Source organism: Lepidochelys kempii, chromosome 2, assembly GCF_965140285.1.
Source record: "Lepidochelys kempii isolate rLepKem1 chromosome 2, rLepKem1.hap1, whole genome shotgun sequence".
Classification (NCBI taxonomy): domain Eukaryota; kingdom Metazoa; phylum Chordata; order Testudines; family Cheloniidae; genus Lepidochelys; species Lepidochelys kempii.
In genome coordinates, this window is record NC_136381.1 from 61,610,306 (window position 1) to 61,636,035 (window position 25,730).

General features: G+C 41.2%; 1 protein-coding gene across 10 annotated transcripts; it reads right to left on the minus strand.

Moving 5' to 3' along the window:
- Positions 1 to 456: 456 nt before the first annotated feature.
- Positions 457 to 25,270, minus strand: MCMDC2 (minichromosome maintenance domain containing 2). 10 transcript variants are annotated; one of them, XM_073330967.2, is made up of 16 exons: positions 25,180 to 25,270; positions 20,653 to 20,714; positions 19,687 to 19,880; positions 19,429 to 19,559; positions 19,276 to 19,335; positions 18,725 to 18,920; positions 17,069 to 17,191; positions 16,822 to 16,929; positions 12,017 to 12,145; positions 10,342 to 10,579; positions 6,952 to 7,157; positions 5,440 to 5,606; positions 4,818 to 4,994; positions 2,896 to 3,038; positions 2,133 to 2,242; positions 522 to 1,124 (listed from the first exon to the last, which is right to left on the minus strand). In XM_073330967.2, the coding sequence occupies exons 3-16, from the start codon at positions 19,784 to 19,786 to the stop codon at positions 958 to 960; spliced, it is 2,055 nt and encodes a 684-aa protein (XP_073187068.1). In that variant the 5' UTR covers positions 19,787 to 19,880; positions 20,653 to 20,714; positions 25,180 to 25,270; the 3' UTR covers positions 522 to 957. The 10 variants fall into 10 exon arrangements, with proteins under 10 accessions (XP_073187071.1, XP_073187075.1, XP_073187074.1 ...); XM_073330968.2 differs by lacking the exon at positions 25,180 to 25,270 and adding an exon at positions 24,300 to 24,587; XM_073330965.2 differs by lacking the exon at positions 25,180 to 25,270 and adding an exon at positions 24,252 to 24,587.
- Between the last annotated feature and the right edge of the window lie 460 nt (positions 25,271 to 25,730).

Sequence of the window (25,730 nt, forward strand, 5' to 3'; positions counted from 1 at the left end):
CGTAGTGTAGACATACCCTAAGACTAATAACTTGTCATTCTGATTACTAGAGGCAGCACTGTCTAGTGGCTGAGGGTACTGGACAGGGAGTCAGGAGACCTGGGTTCTGTCATACAGGTCATGACTAGTAGGCAAGTTACTTTGCACCTCCGTTTCCCCTCCTATCCTTTGTCTCTTCTGTTTAGACTAGAGTATGAGCTCTTCAGTGCCGGGACTGTCTCCTATTAGGTGCTAAACAAACAATGGGGCCCTCATTTCACTTCAAGGCCTCTAAGTGCTACTGGAATACAAATAATAAAATAGCTATCATACCGCTAAACATGTCTGAATAAAAAGATAGTTGTTTAAAAACATTTAGTATGTACATACACACAGTTTTTATGAAGCACTTTTGATGTGTAGTTGAAAGAACTGCAGCAGCAAAAAAGCCCACAGAATGCAGACAAAATTTAATCACTAGATTCTGAATAAATTGTTCTACAAACTACTTTTTAGATTATAAGTCATTTGACAGCAGCCATTCATTTTTTTTAAAACCATTTTTATTTAAACTTTTGTTTTCCTCTTATTCCTAATATAAGTTTCTCACTACCATTCACTTGGTACATTTTAATATTTGTGGGGTCATGAGCATTGTCACCTACTTAGTATTTCCAGCAGCAAGCAGCACGAGTATGGTGCTTTGCTTTTCTTCTCTGGGTCATCTTATCTTTAGATGTCACAGCTTTGAGAAGCCAGCAGTCTAGTGGTATGTTCAGTCTGAGAAACTTAACGTGTAATATTGTTTAATTTTGAGTTGGTTACAAACTTTTATCCATAGGAGTAGCAATTTCATAAAACATCAGTTTTCATATACATTTTGCAGTAGCATCACTCTAAAACTTTAAATTTGTTTACATTTTCTAAAAAAATTAAAACTTTGAAGTAGGAACAAGCTCTGCTTTCAGAATGGGTTCTTTATTCTTCACTAGTAGTAACATGTGTTCCAGGGCCATATGTGGCAATAAACTGTAACAGTTGCTGATGGCACTGCATCAGATAAACATCTCTTTGCTGCAGAGAGTTTTCATCAATGAGGTCAAATGGAAACACTGCATTTGGAGCTACACAAAATACAGAGGCACCTACACAAAGAATAATTGAATTTAAAATGTTATGTTAATAGATTCCATACACTCCTGGAAAATCCTCTTGCCCAACGGTTCTGCTTCATCTTAGTGACATTTGAAAGGATGACTTATGGAAAGAACACCAACCACATGTTATAAAATAATATTTCTACCTTGTTCTCTAATTTTCTGTCTCTTTAAAAAATGCTCCTGTGGGTTTGGTATCAGATATGAGCTTTACACTTCTTCTGGTTTGAATTTAGTTCAACTCAATAGCAATCTGCCTTGAAATTCCAAGAGGCAGGTAAGATACTCCATTAAGCTCTTGCACATGGAGGTTCTGACACTCGGATCCTTTAATGATTCTTCTACAGCCACAGGGAGCTCATTGCAGGATCAGGACTCATGACAGGAAAAATTCCTTCTCACCTGGGAATTTCCTAACATTACAATATATCAGATCTTTTGTGTAAAAGAAACCTTGGGACTATCATCCTCTACTGTTATAACTTGAAAAAAAATCTCTTGCTATGGAGAAGAAAAATTGATTTTAAGTCTAAAATGGCTGGTGCTTATTGCCTTTGAAATGTAATGCTATGTCAGAAATTTCAATTCATCAGTATTAAGCTCCTGACACCATTAATATGAGGTATCTAGAGTGTCTTTGGTAGATCCACCCTTCTAATTAGGGAATGAGTAGGAGGAAAGCTGTAAATGTTGTCTGAGAAGCCAGGTACAGCCAAAATAATTCTTGCTTCTCAGAGTGGTGTTTTGCTTTAGCATTCTGTTCCTATCAAGTCAACTTTGCTACTTTACTCTTAGCATGGAAACAGTGCTTTAACTAAGAAAACACAGGTATTTCTATCCAAATTTGAGATGCCTTAATTCAAACTTGATTAGATCTTTGATCTAGTTTAATTGTGTTTAAATTTAATGTTAAGTGACCAAATATAAAAAAACTACACATTTAAACCTAATACTAACTAACAAACATCCAGTCAGTTAACACTTAGTTATTTTTACCGTGTTTTAAAGTGACAGATGATTCAAATAACAAGACAGCAATCAATACATCTTCCTCAAGTACTTTCCTCCTTAAACTCAGTTTAGTGTGTGCTTCAGACAATGAAACCCTAAAAGACAAAAATGCCAGTGTCTCAAACAGTATATTACACAAAATATATTGGTGTACTCTGCAATGACTACATAAAAAGCTAACTATAGGGGCAATCAATAGTACTCCTGTAGTTTATTTTCCATACCATAGCCAAGTTTTAAACGCTTAAATACTGTGGGGGGTATTCAAATGATTTCAAGTGGGCAAAGTTACATATTGATTGTTCCATCACAGCCAAATATGTACAGAACTATTTTGTGCATCACTTGTCCCACAATATTCTGGGAATGCATGTTGTATGAAACTAGTAGGGGACTATAATTATTGCATTGCTCAAGCACTAAGGTATTGAATTCAGGATATTGCAACAATCAACTCAATTTCTTTATTTTTGTAGATTTGTGTCAGAACTAGTTACTCTAACTGTGAGGTTTGGCTTTTAAATAGCCATTATTTTTCATGCCTGGCAAATGAGCAAATAAATTTATTCAAACAGACATTTCTGGAGATATTCTGAGAAATTCAGGAAATCTGAACATCCTACAATTATAAATTCTGTATAAACTACTATACAGGCCTAGACAGAAAAATTGAAGGCCTTTGTATCCAAAGATCTCCCAAGTAGGCATGAAGAAGTTAAGCAATTTAATTAGGAAAATTAAAACGTACAGGATTTTCAGTGCAGACGTTGATAGTTTTGATCCATGAATAGAATCTGTTCTGATTCTGCGACTTGCTAGGTAGTAGCCATGAATGAGTCTTTCTGCTTCTGAACTGAGTTCTACTTGCAAATTCTTAGCAAATGCAATAAGCTAAAAACAGCATAAATTTTAAATATTTAAGGAATACTGTTGAAAACTTACAACCGAAGCTCATTTTGATATTCATATCAGTTGCATAGTATTAATATATCTAGACAATATTTTCCATATTAACGCAATATTTAAAAAGGATTATGACCATTTACACAGCAATATGGCTGTCTCAGGTATAGAAACAAGTAATTTGTTCACAAATCTATTAAATTTAAACAAATATGCTAGAAACTCCCTCAATCATTTTAAATAAATATTCTCTAGTGTACTGAAATATTCATTTGAAATAAACATGCACTATACTAATAGAAAGGTTCCAATCTTGTTCACACTGCATACTGGAGATCTACTTTTTTTAAAATTACATTTATCAACACTATTGTTTCAAAAAACCAAGAGACCAAATGGAGTTTAATAGTTTGGCTCTTTAAAAGGAGAGTATATAAATGGCTTCAAATGTGTACAAAACAGATTAATTTTTAGTATGAGAAAGGTTTAAACTCTGAACGTAAGTTTTGTTCAGATTTGTGTGCTATCCCTATTTTTAATCTGTACATGTAATTTAGGACATTAGTTGTGCATGTTTTGTTCATTAGCCTATAATTATGAAACTGGGCCAAATTCAGTCGTGGTAGCAGGAGATGAGGTCACTGGAAATGAACTTGCTTGCACCAGGTCTGAATTTGGATGATGTTTCAGGGTTAAACTTTTAAAACCCAATTTCTATCCTCCTGAATGCAAATAGTTAACCAAAATTTGATTTAAAAATAGTTCCCCATATTGTTGGCCGCTCTCTTGGGATACCTGTTGCTGATTTCATTGCACTGGACAGTCAGATTACCTCTAGTTTAAATTTTAAGTACTAACTCTCAGCCAGACAATGGTCAGTTCAACTGATTTACTGAGCATCTGCTATTGCTGGAACTTGTACTGCTACCATGAGAATCTCTGACTGAACAACAAAGGAGCTGTGTAGCTCCTGATGCCGGTGGTAGCCTGTGATATGTCAGTAGTGTTTAAAAATTTGTGTAGAAACCCCAAAAAGCAACCTGGTACATAGAAGATACAATGAAGTTGTTTGTCACATATACATTAGCATCTTTCAAAAAGTGTATTTTTCCTGCTAATAGACATTTTCTTACTGTGATTTAGGGTGAAATCAGATTAATTGCAATTAAAGTTTTACGTTTTGAAGTGCCTTGAGTGGTGCAGGAACATGAATATTCTGTTAGTATCAAATGTGCATCAGGTCACTATAGAGTTGGACCATGTTCAATTCAGTAACTATAGTGTCCATCCTGCACAATTAGGCTGCTGTGAATATTAATAAGTCAGCCTTTTTTAAAAAATATTAAATAGTCATTACTGTTTTGCTTATACTCTGATAATATATACCTGCATTTTCCTTCCTGGAAGAGGTGCGCACACATCCCTGTGCCCTCAGAAAGCAGTTCTTCTGGAAATAACATGATTTAATACTACTTACAACAACATATTTAGTCCTGAGGTGGTACTTTGCAGAACAGATACAAAGAGGGTGCTACCCCACTAGATAAATGTTCAGAAAATACCGCTAATTTATAGATGGGAAATTGATTTTATCCATGAAAATGGCAAAACTCATGTTGACTTCAGTGAGAGCACAAGGGGGCACGGAATAATAAGTGAATATCTGCAGCGCTGGAAGTATACAAATCATCTCAGGAAAACCACATCACGCCAAGTAATAGTGCTAAATTATCAAATACAATTTTGTTCTGAACTAGAGCTAGTTACCTCTTCATAATCTTGTGTTCTGAACTGCTGGGAGATCATATAAGGTACTTCTTCTGGATCAATGGCTTTTTTCACGATGTGATCCAAAAGAGGAAGAGTTAGTTGGCAAGATAATTCATTGCAGTGTATCAACAGCCCAAAAGCATCTATAAGGTTAGCTGATACCGATCTCAAGTCCTAAACAGAATAAAACCCAAAGCAATATGACTGAAAAGCTCAACTGCTTATTTTTCAATCAACATAAAAAAATCAATTTACTTCTGAGTATACTGTAGAGAACATGGCAGGCTCTTCCCCTCCGTGTTAGGTGTGCAAGTGCAAAGGTATTTTGAGTGAAATTACTATGGGGGGGGGGAATAGGGTAGTCCAATGTCACACATGGACGCACTCTACAATCCTGTTTATTCAAAGGCTGTAGGAGCAGGATAAACCCTTGTATAAATAAAGGCTTCATGTTTAGAAAAGCTGGCCTATTTTAGAGGATATGGGCTTTAAAGTGACTTCACTGTGGCTTCTGCGGAGATGTCACCTATTTATGTTTGTTTCCATTGTTTTACATGTAGTATTGTTTACATCTCCAGACTCGTTACATAACTTTGCCATAACAAAGTATATGTTTTACCAGCTTGCCAATTAGAGTGTTATCCTTTTGTACATATTTTTTGGAAGACGAATCCTCATTTACAAAAGTCCAGAAACTGGTCTGAATTGGAAGAATAACTTGCTGGTCAACATCTTCTCCATACTTCTTTCCAGGAATAAATACTGTAGTGGTTCTGCTCTCCAGCACTATCAGGTCAAACAAACATGTTATTTACTTAAACTACTGTAATGTAACATTAAATCTATAATCCCGGTTATAGGATCTGAGAATAATTCCAAATACATATTGTACTTAGTTTTTATGGAAAGGTCAGGATCTCTTCAAAGTAACTGATAGAAAATTGTAAAAGTAATCCTAATGCATTTAGTGCAGGGGGGTGGAGAAAATACTCATGCATGCAAGAACCACTGTACTCTCCAGCTAAAGATTTTCATATCCCTATGACAAGAACATGCCATCTAGTCCACTTTGCAGAAAGGATGGGTCATTACACAAAGTAAAAGCTATTTCCGCATGCTCATTTTTTTCCTCCTTACCGTTACTCACACCTCCTTGTCAATTGAAATGGGCCATCCTGATTATCACTACAAAAGGTTTTTTTCTCCTGCTGATAATAGCCTACCTTAATTAATTGGTCTTGTTACAGTTGGTATAGCAACACCCATTTTTTCATGTTCTGTGTATATATATCTTCCTACTGTATTTTCCACTCCATGCATCTGATGAAGTGGGTTTTAGACCACGCAAGCTTATACCCAAATAGATTTTAGTCTCTAAGATGCCACAAGTACTCCTAGTTTTTTTTACTTACATCAAACTAATTCAGTTAGCTAGCTGTACACAAGGCAGTGTAACACACTCTCTTGGTAAACTAACTAGCGCTAAGATACCACCCTTGGTCTGTATGTAAGTTAAACAAAACAGAGGGTTATGTTGTTTTGCTTTGTTCAAATTACTATAGCTGTGATACAGACAAAGGAGTGCTCCATCTTCAAGAACAGGCTTTCTCTCTAAAACTTACCACGCCATGCGAAAATGTGCTTAGTTTGCATCAACTCCTAAATATAATTTGAGGGCTCTCCAGTGCCAGGACTTGTATCCTGCATAAGCTAGTTTTCTATAATTTAAAAATAGTTAATGTAGTAGGTAGCTCTTCTGCCCTAGTAAGTCTGTGATCCTATCATGCCTTCCTTTAAGATCCACTCATGTAAAAATCTCATTAATCTTCCCCAGTACTGTTAATATCCACTCACTTTTCCCCCTATCTATGGCATATATGAGATTTTTCTGATGATAGAGAAGGTGATTTTCTCAGCAGTTAGGGAGAAATAATAACATCCCTGTCAAGAGTGCATGAGAGTAGAGTTGCAGTTAGGATTTAAAGGCCCCTGAACAAATTGAAGAAACTAACTTTGTCGCGGCCTGGTGGTCCCCAATGTCTAGCCCTGGCTCTACCTGTCTCTCCTCTAGCACTGATTTCTTCCCTCTTCTGATTGCTCAGTATATGCAGAATGGCGTTGTACTGGTTACCTGACTGCAGAAGTTCAAGTTTATCCTTTTTATGTGACAACAAATCTCCTATGAAGCAGATACCACCTTTGGCCAGCAGAGCACTGCAAGCCTGAATGCTAGCAGTTCCAGTTCCATGCTTATCTTTGGACACAGTAGGAAAAACGTCATTAGATGCTGGGTGCCGTATGCCACGGGCTACAAGACAAACACTGTAATTCAAGAGCCTAGGGAAAAAATAATTGTCAGCAATTTGCAACACCTGCAAAAAATTTAGTTAAATTATTTTCCCTTTACACAAACTAATGGTATTTATAAAATTGGTATTAAAAGTACACACATAGGCACTTGATTTGAATAAGGTAGAGCATTTAGAAAGAAAAAAATAAGTAATTTTATAAGAGTATAAAATATTTCTGAATATTAAGGTAAAACCCAGGGTTTCCTTTACGTAACCACAAAATGGGCACTAGTTGAAATAGTTGCTCCTCTTTATCTTTAATAGTTTCCTTCGAGTAGCACTAACTACATGAAGAAGCATAACTTCCATCTGTATTCTAATTTAATATTCTTAAATTGGTCTAGCATACAAGGCAAAATTCTGAGTTGGGTCAGAGGAGGGATTGAATTGTCTTCCCACATTGCTAGTGTCTGATTCTGTCCCATTGAAGGCAATAGAAGTTTTACCGACTTTAAAGAGTGCAGGATCAAGCCTCTACTGCCGTAGTCCTGACCATTTTGCCTCATGTATGGTGACTGGGGAAAGGGCTGTAAATCTACATAGAAGTGGACCCAAAGACTCTGAGGCATGGGTACAGTTAGAGTATTGATTGGAGACCCAGGTTCAAATTCCTGCTCTGCCAAAAATTTCCTGTGTGACTTTGGACAAGTCACTTAACACCCTGATTTTTAAAGGTATTTAGGCACCTAAATACCTTTAGCAATCTAGTTCTTAGTCTCTCTGTGCCTCAATTCTCCAACTGCAAAATGGGGATAATAGTACTTCCCTACCTCTCAGGAGTGTTGTGAGAATTAAAGGCATTTAAATATTGGGCAATGCTTAGATATTACAGTAAAAGAGGCTATATAAGTATCTGAGATGAGATTTGTAAGGTACTTTGTTATCCTATATATAATTTTGTGGGTTACTGTGAATAGTGAAGGCCTCAGGGGGAGACTGTAAAGTGCTATGTGTACTTCTGAGACCCTATAGATAACAATAACTAAGCATTCATAGGGTGCAACATATTGTTAAGCAAGTGTTTCTATTCTCACCTCTTTTTCAGTTACTCATAACTTCTGAAAAAAAATTTGTTTTAATCTTTTCATGCTTGGCTTCAAACAAAGGTAATTTTTTTAAAAAATTGAGCTAAACATGTTCAATTAATCATTTGTGAAAGGATGGGATAGTGAGGAAAGCATTTCTCCCATTGCCTGAATATTTTCCTGACCTTTGTTGCAGTTGAAACTCAAATGGCTGAAAACAAAGTTCACACTTGCCATGTTTGTAGGCCTTTTTGAGGAAGCATAATGATGTCATGTTTGTGTGGGGAGAGGGGAAATAGAGATTTAAAATTGTGTCAAACATGCACAGTAGAAAAGTTGTATTCATATTATGAATGATTACTAAGGTAATTTGAGTCCAATAGTGGCTTTCTGAGGGGGTGACTATTTAAACTTTTTTTTTAAATCAAAGATTTCCCATAATTGCTATCATCAGGTCAGCTCCACCATCAGTAGCAAGAGTGGGTACACTGGTGTGGGTGCACAACCATCAGTGTTTTTACCACTGTCAACTATACCCACTCAGGTCAAAACTAGGGTTGCCAACTTTCTAATTGCACAAAACTGAACACCCCTGCCCCTTCTCTGACGCCCTGTCCCCCCCCCTCACTCCATCCCCTTTCCCTCCATCGCTCGCTCTCTCCCACCCTCACTCACTTTAACTGGGCTGGGGTAGGGTGTTGGGATACAGAAGGGGGTAAGGGCTCTGGCTGGGGGTATGGGCTCGGGATGAGGAGTTTGAGGTGCAGGAGGGGGTTCTAGGCTGGAGCTGAGGGGTTCAGAGTGCAGGAGCGGGCTCAGGGCTGGGGTGCTGGCTCCTGCTGGGGGTGTGGGCTCTGAGGTGGGGCTGGGAATGAGGGGTTTGGAGTGCAGGAGGGGGCTCAGGGCTGGGGCCGAGGGTTGGGTGCAGGGTCTGGGAGTGAGTTTGGGTGCGGGAGGGGATTCTGACCTGGGGCAGAGGGTGGGGCTGCAGGGTCAGGGAAGAAGTTAGGTACAAGAGGAGGGTTCTTACCTGGGGCAGGGGGTACGGGGCATGGGCTCCAGCCAGACAGCACTTACCTCAGGCAGCTCCCAGCCAGTGGCACAGCAGTGCTAAGGCAGGCTCCCTGACTGCCCCGGCTCTGCACAGCTCCTGGGAGTGGCCGCCATGTCCAGGCCCTAGGTGGCATGGCCAGCCAGTTCTGCATGGTGCACACTGCCCACACTTGAAGGCGCTACCTCCGCAGCTCCTAGCCAATGAGAGCTGCGGAGGCAGCGCTTGGGGCAGGGGCAGCACGCGGTACTTCCCTGATCACATCTGCTCCCAGGGGCTGCAGGGATATGCCAGTCGCTTCCAGGAGCCGTGCGGAGCCAGGGCAGGCAAGGAGCCTGCCTTAGCCCCACTGTGCCACTGACGGGGTCAGTGGTGCTGACTGGAGCCACCAGGGTCCCTTTTTGACCGGCCATTCCGGTCGAAAACTAGACACCTGGCAACCAAGAGTCAAAACAACACAGAGATAAAAATACCAGCAGCCATTTGAACCTTGTTAATCACTGATGGAGCTGAACTGGAGGTCACAACAGTGATATTTTTGACAAAATAGCTAGTTTAGAAAAGACTAAAGTGCTATATCAGAGTGACTTAAGGCTTGAGAGGGGCAAATCTTTGCTTCTGTAGCCATAGATTGTAGTCCTTTGAATAGCAACTTTAGAAGGACTATAGTTAGGCCTCTGCTAAACAGGACTGATGCTAGAAATTCGGCAAGTTAATTAGAAGATTGATCATTCAATGCTTTACTCGTTAAAAGCAAAGCCTTAAATTTCACCATGGACATAAGCAGCAGGTCAGTTAATCCCACTGGATCGCACGTGCCCCACATGACCATCACGTAGTTTGCTTCCCTCTCAGCAGTATAATAATGAAGACCTGGCACACGGATGACAAAGGAAGGGAGAGCTCAGAAATCAAAAATTTATATCCTTTATTAAAAAAAGTTATTTTGCTGAGTAAAACCCCAGGATACAATTTAAAGTGTGAACTCTGTTTTCCTTTTGAGAAAATATCAAGCCTCTCTATATAAAAACTTGGCAAATCTTTTATTTAAAGTCAAATGTGCTTATAAAAAAAAAATACAGGTATCAGTTTACCTATCTGCTATTAGAGTGTCACTGGTCACAATCAAAAGATCCAGGTAATCTCCTGTCTCACTGTCTCTGTCACACGTCTGGACTAGACTCAACAGTATGGACAGTTTAAGAGTATTGTAAGTGCCTGGTGGGACAACTTGAGAAGCAAAGATGTTGGCAAGTATGGCTGTAAACCTCCAACGTGAACTTGAAGTCAAGGAGAGCAGATACTTAAAATTCTCACTGATACAAGAAGTACCTAATATAAAAAAAAGGATATCTTAAACACTTAACAGAGTTATTCATATAATTAAAACAAATCAGCATTAGGTAGATCCTATTATCAGAAAAAAAAATAATTAAACGAGGTATATTTGGAATTTATTTTAGGATAACAAATATTCAGACTGTGAACAGCTTAAAATGTTAGTTTTACTATTATTAAGCAGGTAAAGGACACTGTGTCCACTAATACATATTGAGTAAGAGAGCCAGTACATAAATTGAAATTATATGGCCATCTAAGATACAATCTAAATATACCTGTGACAGACTGACAATATTTGCATCATCCTGGACAAACTTTATGGAATGAAGTTAAATCTTGCTGAGTTAGGATTGATACCTTTGGGGGCCATTGTATTAAAAATGCAGTTCTGTATGTGTTATTGTGGAGTTATATGTAACTCCTTTAGGAGACGGGAGAGGTAATGTAATTCCTTCAGTTATTAGCCCTTGTGAAGCTACTCTCTGGTAAGTTCCTCATCTACTAGTTCAAACTGGATTCTCCAGGGACCAACAGAAAAAGAAAAGATTTTTGGTTAAATAGCCTGGTTTTAAACAGGCTCAGTGCCTTCTTCCAGATCCAGCAAACAGACAGGCCCCAATCCTTAGGGGAGGATTGGAAGGATGTGGCCTACTGAGGTCCCATAAGACTCTGTGCTTGTTCTGAGCTAAAGCTGTGATGAACTTGAAATCACAAGGAAATGCCTTTGGTGAGGTATTGAAGGATTGCCTCTGCCCGAGAGCATGTTAGGAATGAAGTGATCTCTAGTAAGCTTATTAGCATGCGTATAGGTTCTTTTATTGTTTTTAATATGTTTTCTCTGTAATGCTTTCTATCTTAATTAAATAGACTTACTTAGAAAGAACTGTGTGGTAACTTACAACGATGGGCAGTCACATTGTTAACCATCTCTGAAGAGAAAGCAAGCAGATGTGCTTGGGCAGCCTGTCTGATGGAAATAACACAGTGAAGGCAGGGGACTGTGCGGCCTGGAAATACCCATCAGAAGGGAGTGAGACAAAGGTCTCCAACCAAGAAAAGCCATAGCTGGAGACTGGAAGCCTGAGGCGAAATCCAGTTGCCGTTGGTCTGAACTGAGACAATACCCTCTAATGAAAAGCAGAGCTTAGAAATAAGATAATGGAAAAGCACCTCAATAAATAATGCTCTGTAGTTTCCTAAATAGACAGAAGTGGACAATAATATTGTGTGTTTTTATTGGGTGACAGCAATATTGGGCAAAAAAAACAATTGGGACAAGTCCATACTCAGGATTACTAGATGGAAAGTACCAAAGTGGTTTCCAAACCTGGATCTCTATGTACTAGCAGACTGCACTAAGGGTCAACCCTTTGATCTAATAAAAATATCTATTTTTAGTCATTTTAATTTACTATACAGCTTTCTTACCTTCTGGACTACAGAGCTGTATACTGTTGACTTCTATACACACTGTAACTTGTGAGCAGTTTTGTACGCAGGCCGGAATTCCTATAAACCTATACCTATTTCCTATTTTCATTTTGTTCGACAATTCATCTAGAAAAAATAAATATACATGGAAATACAGGGATTTATTAGAAAATGCAAAATTTTAACATAGGGCATTTTTATATGTTAAACCAGTGGTTCAGATTAGAAAATATAATTTAGAGGAAGCAGCACACACAACAGTTTGATTCAATGCAGCCTTGAAGAATGGGAATAGAACTATGCAGGTAGACAATGCATAACAGTTTAGGGCACCAGGTGAGGGAAGTAGGTGGGACGAGCCATTGGATGATTTTTTATTGAGAAAATGGATAATGCAGTTTTGAACTGAAACACAAAGGAGAATGTTCGTACTCTCAGACCTCTGCTCTGAGATTTGCAGTGTTCTCATGATCACTTATTGTCAAGTAAATGTGATGGCAAAATGCCTTAGTAAAGGAAGATTAGAAAGACAAGGTTGGTGAGATAATATCTTTTATTGGATCAACTTATGTTGATGAGAGATACAAGCTTTCAAGCTTATACAGAACTCTTCTTCAGAAGCAAGGACCTAGAATAAATAGATTAAAAGAAAATGCAAAAACATATTTGGAAACCTTCAAATTTCTGTTCATGTCATTCAAAACCTGTACTGTCTTTGGTAAGGTTTGTAATGTAAGTTACATGCAACCTAGTATGGGCCTGAGCTGTGAGATGCTATGTCCTGTCAGTGCCCACTGAAGCTGATGGAAGTTGAGGGCACACATTACCTCACAGGATTCAGCCCAAAGGCTTTACTTTGTGATAATACACATACAGGATCACTAGTTAGTTGTGTTGCTTGTTATTTTGGAGTAAATGGATTAACACACATTTTTCAATAAATATAAAGAAATAGATGAATTTATAAACATGTTAAATAGCAAGCACCAAAGCAGAACTAATGATTTTTTAAAAATGGAAAAGGGTTACAATACTGCAAAAAATATTTTGGAGCCTGTAGTTGAATTTTCACATTCCAAATACTGTATTGTTTGCAATGGAAGTTAGAAACCTCAGAAGCCAGAGATCATGAAAAAATAAGGAAAATGGCTAGATTGAGGAAGGATATTACAAAAAATGTTAAGTCACTGAAAAACAATATAACCAGAGGAAGGAGGAAGAAACAAGTTACACAGAAAGTGCATCCGATGAAGTGAGCTGTAGCTCACGAAAGCTCATGCTCAAATAAATTGGTTAGTCTCTAAGGTGCCACAAGTACTCCTTTTCTTTTTGCGAATACAGACTAACACGGCTGTTACTCTGAAACCTGACAGAAAGTGAGATAATGCTGAACTGGCAAGACATTTTAATTAAGTAACTAGGGCCCTACCAAATTCGCAGTCCATTTTGGTCAATTTCACAGTCCTAGGATTTTTAAAATAGCAAATGTCATGATTTCAGCTATTTAAATATGAAATTTCAGGGTGTCATAATTGTAGGGGTCCTGACTCAAAAAGGAGTTGTGGGGAGTCGCCAAGTTATTGTGTGTGTGTGTGGGGGGGGGTGGGTTTCAATACTGCTACCCCTACAGCAGCAGGATACGGACCCTGGACTTCAGGAAAGCAGACTTCGACTCCCTCAGGGAACGGATGGCCAGGATCCCCTGGGGGACTAACTTGAAGGGGAAAGGAGTCCAGGAGAGCTGGCTGTATTTCAAGGAATCCCTGTTGAGGTTACAGGGACAAACCATCCCGATGAGTCGAAAGAATAGTAAATATGGCAGGCGACCAGCTTGGCTTAATGGTGAAATCCTAGCGGATCTTAAACATAAAAAAGAAGCTTACAAGAAGTGGAAGGTTGGACATATGACCAGGGAAGAGTATAAAAATATTGCTCGGGCATGTAGGAATGATATCAGGAGGGCCAAATCGCACCTGGAGCTGCAGCTAGCGAGAGATGTCAAGAGTAACAAGAAGGGTTTCTTCAGGTAGGTTGGCAACAAGAAGAAAGCCAAGGAAAGTGTGGGCCCCTTACTGAATGAGGGAGGCAACCTAGTGACAGAGGATGTGGAAAAAGCTAATGTACTCAATGCTTTTTTTGCCTCTGTTTTCACTAACAAGGTCAGCTCCCAGACTGCTGCGCTGGGCATCACAAAATGCGGAAGAGATGGCCAGCCCTCTGTGGAGATAGAGGCGGTTAGGGACTATTTAGAAAAGCTGGACGTGCACAAGTCCATGGGGCCGGACGAGTTGCATCCGAGAGTGCTGAAGGAATTGGCGGCTGTGATTGCAGAGCCACTGGCCATTATCTTTGAAAACTCATGGCGAACCGGGGAAGTCCCGGATGACTGGAAAAACGCTAATGTAGTGCCAATCTTTAAAAAAGGGAAGAAGGAAGATCCTGGGAACTACAGGCCAGTCAGCCTCACCACAGTCCCTGGAAAAATCATGGAGCAGGTCCTCAAAGAATCAATCCTGAAGCACTTAGAGGAGAGGAAAGTGATCAGGAACAGTCAGCATGGATTCACCAAGGGAAGGTCATGCCTGACTAATCTAATTGCCTTTTACGATGAGATTACTGGTTCTGTGGATGAAGGGAAAGCAGTGGATGTATTGTTTCTTGACTTTAGCAAAGCTTTTGACACGGTCTCCCATAGTATTCTTGTCAGCAAGTTAAGGAAGTATGGGCTGGATGAATGCACTATAAGGTGGGTAGAAAGCTGGCTAGATTGTCGGGCTCAACGGGTTGTGATCAATGGCTCCATGTCTAGTTGGCAGCCGGTATCAAGTGGAGTGCCCCAAGGGTCGGTCCTGGGGCCGGTTTTATTCAATATCTTCATAAATGATCTGGAGAATGGTGTGGATTGCACTCTCAGCAAATTTGCGGATGATACTAAACTGGGAGGAGTGGTAGATACGCTGGAGGGGAGGGATAGGATACAGAAGGACCTAGACCAATTGGAAGATTGGGCCAAAAGGAATCTGATGAGGTTCAATAAGGATAAGTGCAGGGTCCTGCACTTAGGACGGAAGAACCCAATGCACAGCTACAGACTAGGGACCGAATGGCTAGGCAGCAGTTCTGCGGAAAAGGACCTAGGGGTGACAGTGGACGAGAAGCTGGATATGAGTCAGCAGTGTGCCCTTGTTGCCAAGAAGGCCAATGGCATTTTGGGATGTATAAGTAGGGGCATAGCGAGCAGATCGAGGGACGTGATCGTTCCCCTCTATTCGACATTGGTGAGGCCTCATCTGGAGTACTGTGTCCAGTTTTGGGCCCCACACTTCAAGAAGGATGTGGATAAATTGGAGAGAGTCCAGCGAAGGGCAACAAAAATGATTAGGGGACTGGAACACATGAGTTATGAGGAGAGGCTGAGGGAGCTGGGATTGTTTAGCCTGCAGAAGAGAAGAATGAGGGGGGATTTGATAGCTGCTTTCAACTACCTGAAAGGGGGTTCCAAAGAGGATGGCTCTAGACTGTTCTCAATGGTAGCAGATGACAGAACGAGGAGTAATGGTCTCAAGTTGCAGTGGGGGAGGTTTAGATTGGATATTAGGAAAAACTTTTTCACTAAGAGGGTGGTGAAACACTGGAATGCGTTACCTAGGGAGGTGGTAGAATCTCCTTCCTTAGAGGTTTTTAAGGTCAGGCTTGACAAAGCCCTGGCTGGGATGATTTAACTGGGAATTGGTCCTGCTTCGAGCAGGGGGTTGGACTAGATGACCTTCTGGGGTCCCTTCCAACCCTGATATTCTATGATTCTACCCTTACTTCTGCGCTGCTGCAGTCAGTGGTGCAACCTTCAGAGCTGGGCAGATGGAGAGAGGCGGTTGCTGGCTGAGAGCCCAGCTCTGAAGGAAGAGCTGCCGCCAGCAGCAGCGCAGAAGTAAGGATGGTATGGTATGGCATTTGCCACCCTTACTTCTGCACTGCTGCTGGTGGGGCACTGCCTTCAGAGCTGGGCACCCAGCCAACAGCCGCCACTCTCTGGCTGCCAAGCTCTGAAGGCAGCACAGAAGGGTGGCAATTCCACTATCTCCCCTATAATAATCTTGTGACACCCTGCCCTCCGGCAACTCCCTTTTGAGTCAGGACCCCCAATTTGAGAAACTCTTGTTGACCCTGTAAAATCAGTATAGTATAGGCTAAGAGCACACAAAAGACCAGATTTCATGGGGGAAGACCAGGTCTCACGGTCCATGATATGTTTTTCCTGGCCATGAATTAGGTAGGGCCCTATAAATAACACATCAGAATAAGTATGAATGAACCAATGTTTTGACATGTGTTGTCTTTAACTGCCTGGCTTACAACATGGGGTTCCTTTTCAAATAAAAATGACATAATCAACTAAATATAAACTATAATTATTTTCACGATTTTGTCCAGAGAAATGAATATATAAGGAAACTAAGGATTTCTTCCCATTAAAAAGCCGTTTTACAAGAATACCATTCAGTTCTAAAAAAGAAAAGGAGTACTTGTGGCACCTTAGAGACTAACAAATTTTATTTGAGCATAAGCTTTCGTGAGCTACATCCCCATCGGATGAAGTGAGCTGTAGCTCACGAAAGCTTACGCTCAAATAAAATTTGTTAGTCTCTAAGGTGCCACAAGTACTCCTTTTCTTTTTGCGGATACAGACTAACACGGCTGCTACTCTGAAACCTGATTCAGTTCTAAAACATTTCTGTTTAAGCAGATAGATCTCATTCAATTTTATCATTATATTTGGATAGATGAATACACAGCCTACTCACCTCTTAGGAAAACTGTAAAAGACTGAATCCTGAAATGTGGTTTATTGTTGGAATATCCTTGGAAAGCACTCAGAGCTTTTGCATCTATCATTTCAACTAGCTGTTTATCTTACAAAATAAACAGGTGTAGAATGTTATATTTCTTAAGAGTGGTACTTTACTCTTTAAAGAATAAGCTAAGTAAATAAAAATGTATCAAAAGTAGAAAGATAATTTAGAAATAAAAATAAAACTACATAATTCTTACCACCAAGTACTCTAAATTTCATGTCTTCTCGCAGTGGTGAAGCACATAAACTGCATACAAAATCATTCCTCACTGTTGCAGACTCTGTAGCTCCAGGTATATGCACTCTTATATAATTAAACCCTAATAGAAAGCATTACATAGACTATATAGCCAAATATTTCTTCACATTTAGTCATAATAATCTGTAATGAACTTTATGTTACTTAAAATATATAATTGGTTTTAAATGCAGCTTATTCCAGTTTACTATGTGGTAACAAGTATAAGCTCTGAAAACTTCCTGGCTCTTTAAAAATGGCACACAGCCTTCATTTTAATTCCCCAATCAGAGTGGTAGAGTGAGTAAAGCATTAAATTGAGAATCAGGAGTTCTCAAGTGTCATATTTTCTTGTTCTTAAGATGAACAGCTTTATTGCATGTTCTATGTTTCTCTCATGACTTGGGAGTCTCTCCCCCTGCCACCAAATAAAAATCAATAATTATGGCGTACTGCCCCTCCAAGCCACATACAACAATCATCAGAAGTTTGAGAGCTGGGGCTCAGAGCTTCAACCCCACTCCTGTTGAAGCCCCGAGCCCCGGCAGGTGTGCCCTGCAGAGCTGATGCCCTGAGACCCCCCTCCCTGCTGTACAGAAGCCCCTACCCCACCTCCCCACTGCAAGGCAGAGGTCCCGAGCAGTCCCCTCCCAGTCTGGTAGGTGGAGAATGGGGTTTGCAAGCCACACTTTAACGGTAAAAGAACTGCATGTGGCTTGCGAGCCACAGTTTGGCCACCCCTGGATTATAGTTTTACCACTGGATGGCAGAACTGCCTATTACAGATTCTTAACCTCATCATGTTAGCCTGGTTTTGTGAGAAGCAGTCAGAGAGATGATATGTTCCTATGTGCTCCATTCAAAACTACATGAGGTCTCTACGTTTAATATAGGTCTTCTTGATTAAAAACATAATTACAATGTGTTCTAAAATGAGTATTCTAACATTGGGAATTAGCTTCTCTTTTACACCTTCACAGTCCCTATGATTGTAAAAAACAATTTTAGGGGTTTATCCTGCAAAAGCTTAAGCATCAGAGTAATTTTACGCAGGGGAAAGTTAATAAATCCTAGACTGCTGTGAAGGAATCAGTCCTCATCTAGTCCTGCTGTATAGGCAGGAGTCTGACACTGGCCAGGTCTTCACTAGAAACTTTTGCTGGTATAAGAACATTGGTTAGGGTATGAGTCTTTACAACATTTTTATACAGGCAAACAGCCCTTGTGTACATACAGTTTACCAGCAAAAAATCCTTTAATCAGTATAGCTTATTTTGTTCAGGGAACTGTAATAAGCTACACTGGCAAAAGAACTGGCCAGTATAAGCTGTCTCTGCTTAGGGGACAGAGCGGGGAGTTTGCTGATATATAGGCAAACCCTTTGTAATGTAAATCTGGCCGCTGACCAGAATAAATCAGAAAGTTGTGATGCTCTCGCTACATCAAAATGCATCCTAGATATGCAGTTCCTTTGTGTAAATTACATAAAATCTATACAGGAAAATGCCAAATTTGTCTTAGATTTTAATGTAAATAATGTGTTTGAGTTAATGGGCTAATCAATCAGAGAACCTTTTGAGTTTAGAACTTCTTATTTTACATTTTTTTTTCTTACCTTCAGAAAATGGACAGGTTTCCTCAGAACAAAGGAATCTTGCTCCTTGTGTGTATTTCATTACAGTTCCCATTGCAATCACTATTCCTTCTGACATATAAAATCTCTGAGACATGTAATCAAGTGGAAACTCACAAAGGCTGAGAACATAACTTGGCAGCGGAGGCAAATGTGTTGGTTTCAACACTATATTAATCTCATGAAAGAAAAAGGGTTGCGTTAAAACAAAAATCTTTTTTATTTGAAATGTTTAGTATAAATGACAAATACTCATGTACAAAACCCAATGTGGTGCACAGTTACAAAAACATATTCCAGGGACGTGCCAAATAAGGTGAAAATAGCTCATAGTCATATATATCCACCTTGTCATACTCAGAGTATGCATGGGTAAGAAGTTCCAACTATTTTTTGTTTAGATTGATAGGACTGTTGAATGAAAGTGAAAATTAAAACTGAAAAATTAACACCGAAAAGATCTCTAAATACAACTTAATATTGCTTGAAAATTATTTTATTTTTATCTAAACTGGTAAAAAGTTTAAACTCACTTGGGCCTCTGTCTGTAATTGTTCAATTAATGACAGTGTTTTAATAGCTATGAAACAGACCTGTAATTCAAAAATAAAATGATTTTGCAAAGAAAAATTTGGTTTAAAATGTTGAATACATTTCTGCCTCTGTAAACATACAAGTTCACTTACCGACTGAAAAATCTGTGCAGCTTTCATGGGTTTGTGCAGAATCTGATTTCCAAGAGCTGCATCCAACTCAGCAATATCAGAAGGATTTACCGAAATAATGAATCGATAGACAGCATAACTTTGCTTTGAGTCTGTCAGAGCAGAGAGTCAATAAGCAAGTATCTTAGAGCACAAAATATAGAAATAAGGTTATTTTTCTTTAAACCAACTTTGTTTGGTCTGTCAATATTAATAGAAGGTTTACTGAACAAACAGTACCATTATATTGCTTGCAATCATCCACAAATTTCTGAAGGCCACCACTCCTATCAAGGTAAATAAGGGCAACCTCTTTCATTTTCAGAAGATCTGGTCTCATCTTCCAGTGAAGTTCTATGCTCTCTTTTATCAAAATGTTAGAATATATTAATATAAATCATAGGTGGTGGAATTAGCGTCAGAGCTCAAGAATGCTGTAATAATAAAATAAGTAAGGATAAAACATATATAATAAGGACATCATACCAATCAAAAGTGAAACTAGGAGCCAAGAAACTAAGCAAAGACAAATATTGCCTTCTTCTGTAACATTACAAACAATGTAACTCTTTCAGAAATATTTTTGTCTGAATTCCCCTTTAAAATGGAAAGTCCCTTGCCCACAAAGAAATACAGTATTATGTTGTTAATGTAAATTTTCTAATAATAATGTTCCAGTATTTTGAGACAGTGAACTATTTTGTGACTTTTACAACTTAGAGAGCCCAGAAAAGCGTGCCATTCTTTAACAAAAATTCTAAGGTTTTTGTGTAGTATAGAGTTATACCCACATAGGAAAAAAAAAATCACACAGTATTTCTGTGCATTAACTAGACAATGCCTTATGGGGAAGGGCAGTACAACGAGTCAGTCAAGTTTTTACCCAGAGTGAAATGGCGTTAACAATTTTAACCTAATGTTAATCTATGTATTTCCTTTATGTTTTCAAATTTAGGCCTTGATCCATGCAGAGGCTTATGCTAATTCTTAATTTTATGCAGGTGAGTAAAACCAATGGAACTATTCATATGCATAAAGTTAAGTATATGCATACGTGTTTTCAGGACTGTGATCTTATTTTGTAAGCTCCTTGGGGTAGGCTGCTTGCACTTTTATTTGTTTGGTCTATATTGTACATTAGGCACATAAATGTTGTTATATAAACACATTAACAAGTAATCAGAAATCATATATGTTGTTTCTTACTTTAAATTCTCCTTTCTCCAAGTATCCAGGTCCACAGATTCTTCTTGCAGATCCCCTGCCAACTTAAGGAGAAGGAACCAGACCAGTCAGTCATCATGGACCTGGAGTTAAACTCTGCACCAGAAGTGCCTATTTCCTATTCTCTTCTGCATCCAGATCCACAGATCCCACAGTGTGATTTTCACAGGATGCAGCACAATCAGGAAAAGTGACTTACTCTAAACACTCAAATATTTACAATTTTTTAAATTTAAAAACATATATTTTTACTAAGACCTTACCCATGTAGCGCCTTCCAGCTAAATGTGGTTTAGACTGAAGATTGCTAGTCCAGTTTGTACATATCTGTCTAGTTTGCTTCCTTCTAGATCTCATCTCCACAGAAATTCATTGTGATGGAATATATCTGTGTTCACACCTCACACACTATTGTAATAATCTTTGTACAAGGAATGCCTTTGAGGTCTTATTAGAAAACTCGTAATTTGATGATCAGTGATATGGTAAAATGTGTATAGCAGCTTTATGTGTTAAGTTATAAATTTCCTCTGTATGATGTTAAAAATACATGTGCAGACTCACATATCACCAAACAGGTCAAACAGACCTGTTTTGAACAAAGTGTATGCTTGTCTTAATTGGCATTAACACAGTAAACAGAGTCATCAACCAATAAAAGGGGAAAGAAGAAAACAAAGAGCTCACACAGGTGAAAAAGCCCAGCAGGGAACATCCTTCCTCCAGTAGACTACCTGTCTCCTGGTTCTCAGCTGGAAATGCTTTTCAAAGAGAGACTAAAACACTATAAAAAGGCAAGGCAAACACCCCAAGACACCTCTCTCTCTCTCCCCCCGCACCTTAGAAGGCAATGGCAATAACTGTTGGACATTAGGAGCGGTGCTCTGACCTGAAGAGTTTGGTCAGTAATGTTGCTGGAAGCATGTGTTGAGAAACTATGCTTGAATCTAATACAGTTTGTTAAATTAGACATTAGAAAGTGTTTTATCTTTATGAGTTTAATAATATTTAATAATTTATTACTTTTATGCCTCATTACTTGTACTCACTTAAAATCTCTCTCTTTGTAGTTAATAAACTTGGTTTATCTAATCCAGTGAGTTTATATGAAAATGTCTGGGTAACTCTATTTAAGGTAGTAAACTGTTGTATTCCCTTAAAGGAATAAGAGATTTAATATACAGTAACTCCTTGCTTAACATAGTAGTTATGTTCCTGAAAAATGCGACTTTAAGCAAAACGATGTTAAGTGAATCCAATTTCCCCATAAGAATTAATGTAAATAGTGGGGGTTAGCTTCTAGGGAAATTTTTTTCACCAGACAAAAAATATATTTTATATATATATTATGCACACACAGAGTATAAGTTTTAAACAAACAATTTAATACTGTACACAGCAATGATGACTGTGAAGCTTGGTTGAGGTGGTGAAGTTAGAGGGTGGAAGAGGGTGGGCTATTTCCCAGGCGATGCCTTACTGCTAAATGATGAACTAGCATTTGGCAGAACCCTCAAGGGTTAACATGTTGTTGTTAATGTAGCCTCACACTCTATAAGGCAGCACGAATGGAGGGAGGGGAGACAGCATGGTAGACAGAGACACAAACCATGTGCGTGGGGGAGAGAGAGATGTGCATTGCCCCTTTAAGTACACTGACCCCATTCTAAGTATATTGCCTTTAAAAAAAATCAGGAAGTTGAGACTACAGCTGAGGCCTGCAAGCCCTCTCTGTCCTGAGCCCAGTCCTGCTCTATATGGAGAAGGGGTAAACAGGGGGCAGGAGTAGGGGGGAGGGGGACATCCTGACATTAGCCCCCCTCTCTTCCCTCCTCCCCTTCACAGCAAGCAGGAGGCTCCCAGGAGCAGCTCCAAGGCAGAGGGCAGGAGCAGCACATGGCAGTGTGGGGAGGGACAGCTGAACTGCCGGCAATTGGTAGCCTGCTGGGAGGCTGCTGCACAGGGAACTTAGGGGGAGCTGATAGCAGGGCTGCCGGACCACCCTGGTTCCAAGCCCCCACCAGCTAGCTGTAACGGGCTGCTTTTCCTGCAAGCAGTGGACAAAGCAGACGGCTGCCAAACGACATTATAAGGGAGCACTGCAGAACTTTAAATGAGCATGTTCCCTAATTGATCAGCAAGGTAACAACGAAACAATGTTAACCGGGAAGACTTTAAGTGAAGAGTTACTGTATTTGGACTGTCCAGGATATAGCTGGGCAGAAAAAGACATACATTTCTGGGGGGAAATCTAGAGTTGGGAGTTCGTTGGGATCACCCTGCAGAATAGACTCATAGAAGGTTAGCATAACCAAGGCTGGTGAGAGCCAGGGTGTGACCAGTTACATAAACACATCTGGGAGTGACCTTCCTGCTGGTGGCTGTTTCTGAGCAGTCCTGGTTGGAGGAGGCATTGCAAGGAACCCCAGGTTACAGGGCAAGGATGAAAAACCTGCCCAACAAATCTGGGTAGCACCCTGGTATATCACATTCACCCTGTGCAGATGGCCAACCCAAGACACCACTTAAGTCTTCAAAAATAGCTCTGGCCATCCACTACAGTTGAGGAAGCAGAACTGGTGGGCTTTTCACAGGGGGCAGAGCTTACTCAAGGAAGACCTCCTGTAGTATCTGTGGAACTAGATGTGAAGGGAAAATGCAGTCATGTAAACATCTCAATGAGATAACTGGATGCTTATGAAGAGCAGCCTGTAAGATGGGATAAGGCAAAACTATATATATTGTGTGTGTGTCTTGTGGGCATGTGCAAGGGAATATGAAGTAAGGGCTTAAAGTGTTAAAATGAAAAACTGTAACCGCAACATGAGGAATGATTCCATTAGAGTGTTCTCTAACTCCTGGGAATTGCTCCCACATGACCTGCAGCTGCTTTGATAAACGTTGCTCTGTTCCTTAAAACCTCAAAGAAAATGGATCACATTCCATTAAATTCAAGCCATGCACATCCAATTTAAGTACACCCACACAGACTGACAGCAACCAGGTACAGACCAATCCAGCTACCCAGAGTTTCTTTCTGCCACCCCACTGACACTACACTGCTGCAGAGAGAAGAAAATATGGGACTGCTGCAGTTTAAAATACTATTCATGTTATTCCTAGACACACATTGTTTGAACACTAGCTGGATACCCTGGCACACTGAACTGCCCAGCCAGACAGACACCCACCCCAATTATCCTCCCTGCTGGCAACACTACCCCCCTTACCTGCTGGCACCTCTACACCCTCCCCATTACCCCCCCCCCCCACCTGCTGGTACCACTACATATCACCGCTGGCATCACTACACACACACCCCCATTGAGACACTACCCCATCTTACCCCCAGCACCTCTACACCCTTCCCACCTTACCTGCTGACACCATTACACCCCTCACCACAGACCCACTACCCCCCCCCCCCGGCCTGCTGGCACCTCTACACTCCCCCCACTGACCCACTACCCCCCTTACCTGCTAGCATCTCTACACCCCACCACTGGCACCATTACATCCCCCACTGACCCACTACCCCCCTTAACCACGGGCATCTCTACACCCCCACTACCTCCTCTTACCTGCTTGCACCACTATCCTCCCACCGCGGATCCACTACCGCCCCTTACCCACTGGCACCCCGCCCACTCCGCCAGGCGTGCGCAGCCCCTGCCACAGCACTGCCACGATACTTGCAGAGGCAGCAGGTCAGAGGGAGGGGCGAGAGCTGCCCCCCGGGGAGGCGGGGGCAGGAGAGTGGCTGGGAGGGGCCTTCTTCGGGCGCAGCCTCAGGCGGAGGCGGGAGGAGCTCCTCACCCCTCCCGCCCGGCCGCTCACCCACCGAGAGGCGTGGGCCTGAGGCGCCTGCCGCCTCCCTGAGCGGCGCTTAGCTGGGCTCCGCGAGGCTGGGAAGAGCGGGCCGGAGTCCGGGCGCAACAGCGGCCCCAGGCGGCCGAGGGGTGTCGTTGCACATGAAAAGCTCCAGGCGTGCGGGTGTGTCGGGGGGACGGAGGGCGTGAGCGGCCCTGCCTGTCTGCCGGCTCGCACCCCGCCTCCCCACACCCGGGCACCTGCTGGGTCCCAGCAATGAGCCACCCACCCCACCCCGGGTCCAGCACAAGATGGCCCCCCTCAGCGTGGGGCCTCCGCCTGCCGCAGAGCACCTATGCTGATGTGCCCCCTCCCCACACACACGCAGCAAGGCGCCTGCTCTGATAAGTCCTCCCCCACACACCGTGGCGGGGACTTCCCCCCAAACTGATGCTCCTTTCTCCCCTCCGCCCTACAGCGGGATACGTACTAACGCAGCCCAAGGTGCGCCAGGCTAAAACCCTAATTCCTCCCAGTGCAGGATGCCGGCCCCACCATCCAAGGCACTCCCACCTAGGCTCAAGATTGATGCATCTGCAGGGCCCCCTCAGCGGTGACCCCCTCCCCAGGCTGTTCTGTCCCCCAACATAGAGCCCCCCCATTACCCACAGACATAATTAAATTCCCATAGAGCATTACCTGAGCTCCCTATGCCTCCTCCTTCCCCCGTGTGGCGTGCTATGAAAACTTCAGGAGGGTTGAAAATATTTATCAACGCTCCACTTGGGCCAGCTCCCGCTGCATTTAAGCCCTGCCCACAGAGGTATTCCCACCCCAAAGTGCAGCCACCTGGGCCCTGTCCTTAGACACCCAGTCGTATACACTGTTTCATGTGTCACCTGCTGGGTAACAACATGAGAGGACTCCATGTTTCTAAGAACTGAACTAGCTCTTTATTAAGAAAACTATTTACAGAGATGCTGCAACTGCAGCCAGCATTCCAGCCTTGTGCACACAGACTGACCTGGTGCTTCGTCCAAACTCTTCCCACCTGAACCTCTCCTCCTCCTTCCACAGTTTGGGCTGATTTATTATCTCTTTCTTTTTAACAGTTTTTTTCTGTGGACTAACCTATAACCAAGAGCCAACTGAAGCACAGGACAATGCATGGTTGGCTGTGTAAGGAGAGTCAGGATGAGCGCCACTCTGACATCTAGTGGTGAGTTGTGGCAAGTTGTGGAAATGAACTT

Coding starts and splice junctions, on each gene's coding strand:
- MCMDC2 (XM_073330967.2), bottom strand. CDS start 19,786: ATGAGACCAGATCTTCTGAAAATGAAAGAGGTTGCCCTTATTTACCTT. Junction 7,158..10,341: donor GACACTCTAATAGCAGATAG/GTAAACTGATAC, acceptor TTTTTTCCCTAG/GCTCTTGAATTACAGTGTTT. Junction 3,039..4,817: donor GAACACAAGATTATGAAGAG/GTAACTAGCTCT, acceptor TGCTGTTTTTAG/CTTATTGCATTTGCTAAGAA.